At 45.0% G+C, this 9,389-nt stretch overlaps 1 protein-coding gene across 5 annotated transcripts; it reads left to right on the plus strand.

Annotated features, from left to right (window-relative positions):
• The first annotated feature begins 103 nt into the window (after positions 1-103).
• On the plus strand, positions 104-9,099 carry ZC2HC1C (zinc finger C2HC-type containing 1C). 5 transcript variants are annotated; one of them, XM_005561801.5, is made up of 3 exons: positions 104-631; positions 1,014-2,364; positions 8,209-9,099. In XM_005561801.5, exons 2-3 carry the CDS (start codon positions 1,033-1,035, stop codon positions 8,470-8,472), a joined length of 1,596 nt encoding a protein of 531 aa, XP_005561858.2. In that variant the 5' UTR covers positions 104-631; positions 1,014-1,032; the 3' UTR covers positions 8,473-9,099. The 5 variants fall into 5 exon arrangements, with proteins under 5 accessions (XP_005561858.2, XP_045252704.1, XP_065405159.1 ...); XM_045396769.3 differs by having other exon boundaries at positions 104-212; XM_065549087.2 differs by having other exon boundaries at positions 104-212; positions 1,014-2,191.
• Positions 9,100-9,389: the final 290 nt, after the last annotated feature.

Here is a 9,389-nt window from a genome sequence, read left to right on the forward strand (position 1 = left end):
GGGTCGCTGGTGCACTGCGCCTGCGCACGCCTCCCCAAGGAGTTCGCAGCGAGGGGCGGAGCTTGGCCCGCCAGTAACTCGGTCTCCAGGCACCGGGAATAACAGAAGCTAGCTGAGAGCGCCTGCGCGGCCGTCGGTTGAGGGGGAGGTCGGGTCTGGGAAACTAGGCCCTGGGGTTTCCCCTGAGCAGGAGCGGTGCCCGAGGGCCTCAGGTACGCAGAAGGGCGGGGAGACAGAGGGTCAGCACCTCCTAAGGGCCCGAAGGGCAGGAGAGAGAGAGGACTTGTCCCCAGAGGCGGAGTCCGTAGTGGGGGCGCCCCAGTTGACCCTTCGGGACAGAACGTGACTTCAGCCTTAAGGATCTAAAACCGGCTGCAGCCAGGTCAGGTGGCCCTCAACGCTCAGGTTACAAAACTTTTACCGTCTGCGCCACGGGGACTCCTGGGATGAGGGTTTGACAGCCAGGCACCTGCTCCAGGCCCTAGCAGCCTCTGTGCTCTTTTGAATCAAGCACGGTTCCAGCAGGAGGGAAGCCCTGAGAGCTCTTTGTGCCAGTCACTACCTCTGGGCCACAGCTTGCTCACCTGTAAAATGGTGAGGATGGACTCGGACGGAACCCTTCAGTTTACAGGTGAAGAAACGGGGGCCAGCAAGGGAGAAGTCGCTTGTCCTGTTACAGGCCTAAAACCTGACTTTCAATCCGATGCTCTTTCCACTTACTGTAGAGTATACTGTGCGTGGCAGAGGCTGGTGCTGGAGGAGAGGAGAGCTAGGTGGCAGGAACACCTGTAGCACCTCCGTTTCTCTACCCTCAGGGCCTAACACAGTGTCTTGTGCATAGTAATCACTCACCAAATGGTTTTTGAAGGGAAGCTTTGGCAGATCCAGCACCACTGTCCCCAGAAAAGTTTAAGGAAATGTGGGCAGGGCAAATGTTGAAATAGTTTGCTTTAGCAGACGAGAGTGAACCTCAGACAAACTCTTCGCATGTATCTGGTTTAAATCTCCCGTAGGCATCAGTCCAGGCCCTGAATGGCTGGTCTCCAGCGGTTGGCATCACATCTGCCTGTGGGCGTTATGCTTCCACATAATACAACAGAAGCTCCAGGGCCCCACTCAGCCAAGCAAGACTCTTACGAACAAAGTGACTCTTCCCAGCAGTCCTTGAAGGGGCACCTGAGGAACAATTTCCAGAAGCAGCTTTTGAGCAACAAAGAGTTGACTCTGGATAAAGTCCACACTCACCCCAAATGGAACACAAAAGCCCGGAGCTACTCCTATCCCCACTGTACTGGAATCAGCCACCAAGATGCAGGAAGTGATTTCCAGGGCCAAGGAAATGGTTTGTTTTACTCATCAGGCCCTCAATCCTGGTATCCCAAAGCCAATAACCAGGACTTTATCCCCTTTACAAAGAAACGAGTTGGAGTGGACCGGGCGTACCCACTGAAACCCGTGGTCCACAGGAAGTCGTGCAGTACAGGTGAGTCTGGCACTGATGGGGACCAGAATGTCTACCCAAGGCCCCCTGAACTGAGAGAGTTTTCATCCAGGAACTTTGATGTGAGGAACCAGGTCAACTTTTCTGTGGTTGATCCTGTTCTTGCTGCCATGCAGGCGGAGAAGGCCTTGGCAAACTTGGACAGGATGGAGTGGGTGCAGATCCAAAGACTAGAAGCTGCAGGGGAGAGCTTAGAGGAGGAAATCCGAAGAAAGCAGATTCTCCTGAGAGGAAAGCTGAAGAAGACAGAGGAGGAACTCAGAAGGATCCAGACGCAAAAGGAACAGGCCAAGGAAAATGAAAACAGAGAGCTACAGAAAATTATATTCCCCAGGAGCAGAGTTAAAGGTAATAACAGCAACACCACGCACAAAGCTGTCTTCTCCCCAGAATTTGATTTTGAGGAAGAATTTAGTAGAGACAGGAGAGAGGATGAAACTTGGGAACGGTCTCAACAAAATTCGAGTCCATTCCAGCTCTCTGATTATAGAATCCAGAGACTCAAAAGGGAAAGGCTGGTAGCAAGCAATAACAAAATTCGAGACCGAGTCTCAGAGCCGTCGATGGAGAAGTTCTCCCCGCCTTCAGAAACACCAGGCGGTGCTTTGCAGGGATCTGCCAGAAATTCCAGCCTGTCCATGGCACCAGACTCCTCAGGTTCCAGCGGCTCCACTGAAGAGCCACAGCTGGGTGAGTGCAGCCACTGTGGGCGAAAATTCCTCTTGTTCAGGCTGGAGAGACACTCCAACATCTGCAGCAGGATGCAGGGTTCCAAGAGGAAAGTGTTTGACTCCTCCAGGGCCCGGGCTAAGGGCACAGAACTAGAGCAATACTTGAACTGGAAGGGGCCAGCTTCAGCCAAGGTAACAAGAGCCTTATGGATGTGACTTGGTGTGGGGATCATTGTAGGGGTCTGTTTTGTCATCATCAGTTTTCTTTAGGGAAAATTCATGTGTCATGTAGGAAGAATTGACGTCTAGAATTAACATTTCTTGATTACTACTGTATGCCAGCATTGTGATGGGAGCTTTGCATGTGATCCTCGCATTTATCTCTCATTTTATCAGTTCAAAAATCAAGACTTGGACAGGCTAAGTAACTTGCTTGAGGTCACAAACAGCTTTAAGTGGCAGAGTCAGCATATAAATCTTGGTTAGAATGACTAAAAAATCTAGACTAAGAATTTGTGTCCTTTGGATTATAAAAGTAATAAAAGTTTACTGTAGAAAATTCAAAAGACACAAAAAATCGAAAGAAAAAAAATGCAGGCTTTTGTCACCTGGAGAGAACGCCTCACTCTTTGCAATGTATTCTGCCACCTCCCAAGACTAGAATCTGTGAGCATTCCTTTAACTATGTAGTCTGTTAAGATTAGCTCAGTGTTGGCCGGCGCGGTGGCTCACGCCTGTAATCCCAGCACTTTGGGAGGCTGAGGCGGGTGGATCACGAGGTCAGGAGATCGAGACCATCCTGGCTAACACTGTGAAACCCCATGTCTACTAAAAATGCAAAAAAATTAGCCGGGCATGGTGGCGGGCGCCTGTAGTCCCAGCTACACGGGAGACTGAGGCAGGAGAATGGCATGAACCCAGGAGGCGGAGCTTGCAGTGAGCTGAGATCGCACCACTGCACTCCAGCCTGGGCGACAGAGCAAGACTCCATCTCAAAAAAAAAAAAAAAAAAAAAAAAAAAAAGATCAGTGTTGACATAGCTTCTTCGTAAATAGATGAAACACAATTAAGTTTGGAATTCTTTTTCTCCCCATTTAGAATGTAAACACCTTGAAGGTAAAAAGGACTTTCTTTCTGGTTATCTAACAACCCATGCCCTTGCCAATTATTTCTCACTTTAGAAAAACCAGGTTGTAAAAAGTAAGGGCTTCGTGACACTTACATGATAAATTTAGGTGAACTTCATAGGCACATTTGGATACATCTGGAGAAGATTATCTCATAAATGAATGACATGTCAAGGTTTTGCCACTTGGTTTATAAAATGGTTATTTCTCAAGGTGTGGCACACTGACAAGCTTTATTTTAGTAGTTTTAGTGTTTAGTGTTTCAGTGTTATATTAGGAAAATATAACAATATATTAAGCCCCTGATTTCCAGGGATTGTAAATTTACAGAAAAATATTAATTAATTATAAGGATGAAGTGAAAGTGCAGATGATTGAAGTTTGAGAAAGTGTAGACCGTATGATCTCAGAGGCTCTGTCTAGTTCTAATATTCCAGAAAAATAAGAGAGTGTCATTCTGTTTTCATTTCTTCCCAACCCTCCCTCCACTGTGCTGGCACCTCTTGTCCATTGGGACCTTACAGTTTCTGATATTTGCTGGAGCCTTTAAAAACTCACATTTATATGATGGTTGTTAGAAGAAATTGTTTACAATTAGAGTTCTTTTTTTCAGTACAGTTTGGGGAAATCACAAGGAAGTCCCATCCATGTTCAGAGATAATCTCCCTGAAATTTAGTTTCCAAAGAAGAAATCAACATTTTGCTCTTGCAGAGAATAATGTGATGGCCACTCACTGTTTTTTCCTGTTTTCTTTCAGTTCAACCCAATAATCCACTGGGAATTCACTCTGTCCCACTGTAGCAATTTATTTTTGTTCAGAGCCTAAAATAATCTTGTGTTTCTTAAATTCGTAAATACAGTTACGGTGAAGCAAAATAATTAGGTTCCTGAGATCAGATGCTCCAGCTTTATGGCAACTAGTTTGGGGGAATGTGTGACATTGAGGACACCAAGACAGAAGGGACCTAGACTAAGATGCACCCACACCACCCTGGTAATGTCTCAAATCTTACTCCACAGTGCTGTGCCTTTGGAAGCTGAGTGGTTGTACCTTCCTGTCATTCCTATAGAGTACTCAAGAACAGGTGATTTTCCTGGTATCCTTTAATCTTCACGTAATTTCCAGCAGACGTATACCCCGTCTCTCTCCTGGACTGTAAGCATTTTTGAGGACAGGGAACATATCTTTGTGCTTTGTGCTTAATAAGTGTTAACTGAATAGAATTTCAGTACAATGAGGAATAAAACTGAGGAATTAGAGTATAAGAAGTAAATTACTAAAGTATCTCATACACTTGAGGAACTTTCCCCTGATCAAATTCTTTGAGACAGTGTCTCACTCTGTTGCCCAGGCTGGAGTGCAGTGGCGCGATCTCGGCTCACTGCAGCCTCCACCTGCTGGGTTCAAGGAATTCTCTGTCTCAGTCTCCTGAGTAGCTGGGATTACAGGTGCCCATCACTACACCGGCTAATTTGTATGTTTAGTAGAGACGGGGTTTCACCATCTTGGCCAGGCTGGTCTTGAACTCCTGACCTTGTGATCCACGCGCCTCGGCCTCCGAAAATGTTGGGATTACATGCATGAGCCACCGTGCCTGGCCTTCGAATCTTTTAAAGGTTCCTGGTTACCATCACTAACACTCTCTTGCCTTCTTGTCTGTTTCAGCAAGAGACTTTCCAGAAGGATCCTTTCTTTTCCTTCAATAGTCTCTCTTCCTATTATTCATCATTAACAATGCCAGATCACCAAGAGCTGTTTGTCTTTTTCTCTTTTAAAAATTTAATAGTGTTTGCATGCATTTACAAAATCATGTAGTACTGACTGACCTATACTGGAGCCCCTAATTCAGCCCCCGGAGGCAGCCTTCAGTTCTGTTAGATGGTTCTTCTGGCCTGCCTTTCTATATTTCTAAATAATATGTTTATTTTCTTGATTTATCAATTTTCTACATTACCTTTTTTTTTCTTTTTTTCTTTTTTTTGAGACGGAGTCTCTGTCGCCCAGGCTGGAGTGCAGTGGCTTGATCTTGGCTTGCTGCAACCTCCACCTCCCAAGTTCAAGCAATTCTTGTGCCTCAGCCTCCTAAGTAGCTGGGATTACAGGCGCCCGTCACCACGCCCGGCTAATTTTTGTATTTTTAGTAGAGACAGGGTTTCACCATGTTGGCCAACTTGGTCCTGAACTCTTAACCTCAAGTCATCTGCCCACCTCAGCCTCCCAGAGTGCTGGGATTACAGGCGTGAGCCACAATGCCTGGTCTACCTGGTAACTTCTTACAGAAGCTGGGAGTGAAATTCTCTTTCATATTCCCTCTCTCCTACTGTTGTCCTTCTCTTACCCTTCCACTGTAGTTGAATCACAATTTTTGGTTAAAAGAAGTTAGCTTTCACATTGTAATGATCATGTACATTTTGTTCATTAATGAGTGAACAAATTCTGTCTCTGCCCACATGTACCTAGAGTTAATAATGGATGTATGTTTTCATTTCCTTCATTTTCTACATACCTGTCTTTTTTTCCCCCCACAATGATCCATCTGATATCAGACATCTGTTAACGTTTTTATAATGCTCAAACACCTCTCATAATCTATCAGTTTGATTTTTTAATTCTGAAAACCTCCCTTCCACCACTCTGATCCCTTCTGCTCCAGCCTGGACTGGTTATTCTCTAGGCCTGGTGCAAACCCATTGTCTTGGGACTTCTCTTTGCTTCTCTTCTTTGTTGGGTCCCGTTTCCAGCATCATGTCTTCTTTGTTCTTGCATTACTCCTTCCTTTGCTGAAACTTACTAAGAAAGGTGCACAGCAGGTATACTGTCTTGGAATGAATGACACTATCTGTGTAACAGGCCCCCATTTGATGCTTCGGCTAGGTACAGAATTCTAGGAGGAAAATGATTATCTGTTAGAACTTTTAAGGTATTTCCCACTAGCTCGTAGCATCCAGTGTATTGTTGAGAAATCTAATGCCATTTTGATTCCTGTTTCATTACAAGAAACCTTTTTTTTTTTTAAAGGCTACAGGATTCTCTATTTATTTTGAAATTCTGAAACTTTACAATAATTGTGCTGGATACTTGGTAAGCCATTTCAGTCTCAAAATGTGTGACCTTTAATTCTAGGAATGTTAATTGTATTATTTCCTTAATAATTTTCTCCTCTCCAGGTGCTGTGGCTCACGATTATAATCCCAGCACTTTGGGAGGCTGAGGCAGGTGGATCACCTGAGGTCAGGTGTTCGAGACCAGCCTGACCAATATGGTGAAACCCCGTCTCTGCTAAAAATACAAAAATTAGCCGGGTGTGGTGGCGCACGCCTGTAGTCCCAGCTACTTGGGAGGCTGAGATAGGAGAATCGCTTGAATCCAGGAGGCTGAGGTTGCAGTGAGCCAAGATTGTGCCACTGCACTCCAGCCTGGGCAACAGAGCGAGACTCCATCTCAATAATAATAATAATAATAATAATAATAATAATAATAATTTCTCCTTGTGCTTTCTCTGCTCCTTCTGGAACTCTTACTGGTCACATGTTGGACTTCCAGGATTAACTTTCTAATTTTCTAATCTTTTCTTTTTACTTTCCATCTTCATCTTTTTTCCCATTCTGAGAAATTTTCTTGACATTAGTTTACAACATTTCTATTTATTTATTTATTTATTTTTTGAGACAGGGTCTTGCTCTGTTGCCCTGGCTGGAGTGCAGTGGCACGATCTTGGCTCACTGCAACCTCTGCCTTCTGGGTTCAAGCAATTCTTCTGCCTCAGCCTCCTGAGTAGCTGGAACTACAGGCGTGTGCCACCACGCCTGGCTAATTTTGTGTATTTTTAGTAGAGACGGAATTTAACTGTGTTAGCCAGGATGGTCTTGATCTCCTGACCTCGTGATCTGCCCACGTCGGCCTCCCACAGTGCTGGGATTATAGGCATGAGTCACCGCGCCCGTCCTCTATTTAAATAATTTTTATTTTTAGCTATCAAAGTTTTGATTTATAATAGTTCTTTCTGGTTCTCTGGTTGTCTTTTTTCATAGTATACTCCTCTTGTTTTATGGACATAATCTCTTCTAATACTCATTTTGTTGATATGGTCTCATGTTAAAAAAAGTTTTCTTCTGCCTCCTGCCTTGTTGCTGCTTCCTAGGTTTTTGTTTGTGGACTTTCTGGGCTCTTTTTCTTGTTAGAGCTTTTAGTAAATATCTGATGATTCCTGGCTGTCCTTTCATATTTAAGCTTAAGTGGGGCTTGTTGACTAAGGATCTTCATATTAAAGTTACCAAATAGTGAGTCTTTTAATTAGTGTCTCCCAAGGTGAGTATCTGAAGCCTTTTCTCTGGACTGCTCCATGTATCCAGAGAACCCCTCTTTTTCCTATGAGGATGTCAATCTGCTTGGTACTCTGGGGGCTGAGCGGGGGAAGGAGGCTGACAGTTCCATAATTTGGTATGTACACTTGTACTTAATCCCCATTTTCAGCCCCAAGATTAACCCGGTTCCACCGTCTGGATTTCCTGAGTCAGAAGTCTGTCTGGTTCAATTTCTCCAGAGCATAAATCCTTGCTCTTCTGTGAGTGTGCCTGGGTGTTGGACACTTGGATGCGTAAGGTGGGAGGAGCCGTGGGGTCCTGCTTGTTTTCAGTCCTGTACCTCCTTACTTTCCACTATCTGGTACTTCCAAGCACTGAACCTCTCCGGATTCTGTTGGGAAAGTGGCTTGCCTCTCAGCAGTACCTCCTTTGCAGGCCCTTGGTTTGCCTCAACGCTGGCAAGTCAGTTACCACTGTTGCTCCTTTCCTGTTCTTTGACCTTGCTGATTAGTACCCTTTTCATTTTCTTACTGTTATTCTAAAAGAGACTCAGGAAGGAGATAGGTGCCAAGTTGAATGATCAGTCTCCCTTTTACATTACAGGCTGAACCTCCTCGGAAGAACAACTGGAGACAGAAGCACGAATCTTTTATCCATACGCTCCGCCAGGCTCGAGAGGTCCAGCAGGTAACTGCCAAAGGTGAAAACCGTTCACACTTGCCTCCCATCCTGCCTGCAGAAAACCCAGACTACATTCAGTGTCCTCACTGTAGCCACCACTTTGCTCCCAAGGTGGCTGAGCAACACATTCCCAAGTGTAAGACCATCAAGAACCGTCCTCCACCTCCAAGGAAGCATTATAGTTGAGCAGACAACAATGGAAACTTTTGGATAGGTCAGAAAGCTCTGCTTCTCTTCAGCAGTAAATGGGAGTAGAATTTGATGCAAAGCAGAGAGAAATCAAACAGCTCCCAGATCTGCCTGCAGAGTTAAAGTCTGTGAGGAGAGAGCCACTGCTAAGCAGCAGGAGGCAGAAGGAAGCCCCAGCTTCCCACTAAATTACAACCTTGGGCTGGTAAGCTTTATGTTATTGCCCTCAGAATTGATGGGTGAAGACACTGAAGAGTCGTGAGCAGGCTCCATTAAAGCTCTCTTCTTGCATGCCTGACTTGTGGTTTGTGCTAGTGAAGTGCCTGCATCTGGTTGTGCCTTCCTGTCACTGCATGTATGTTCAGAGTTCTGTTAACTCTTGCTTTTGTAGAAGCTGGAGTTATTAGGATGTGTTGGAGTCAGAGGGGCATGATCACCCAGATGGTAACTCTTATGAAAGATAATATAATTTTGCTGTAAGGCATTATTAATGGAAATCTATCCTTGGTCTCCCTGGTGCATGATCCTGGCCAAAAACCAATACAAGTATGTAAGGTTAAGGCACCAATGTCTCCTAAACCTTCCCTATGGTGTACTGTGTAATAAAGGAAAGATCTTTATGTACTTTATAGGGTAGGGATGGGTGTTGGGGGGAAACACATTATACTTCTGCTTGTTCTTTTCTAATGGGTTTCATATGTTAAGAAAGAAACCTCCATTTTAGCTGTTAATAGCACTCTACTTTCAAATCAGTTTGGCTAAATGACTGTTTAGAGGCAGCAAAATCTACCATCAAAGTAAGCTGAGATAGGCTGGGCATGGTGGCTCATTCCTATAATCCCAGCACTTTGGGAGGCTGAAGTGGGAGGATTGCTTGAGGCCAGGAGTTCAACAGCAGCCTCGACAACAAAGCA

This window comes from Macaca fascicularis, chromosome 7 (genome assembly GCF_037993035.2).
Source record: "Macaca fascicularis isolate 582-1 chromosome 7, T2T-MFA8v1.1".
Taxonomy (NCBI): Eukaryota; Metazoa; Chordata; class Mammalia; order Primates; family Cercopithecidae; genus Macaca; species Macaca fascicularis.

Bases quoted from the DNA above. Each gene is read 5' to 3' on its own strand.
- ZC2HC1C (XM_073997867.1), top strand. From the start codon at position 1,033: ATGGCTGGTCTCCAGCGGTTGGCATCACATCTGCCTGTGGGCGTTATG. The intron at 2,365-8,208 runs GTAACAAGAGCC...TTTACATTACAG, and splicing joins AGGGGCCAGCTTCAGCCAAG to GCTGAACCTCCTCGGAAGAA.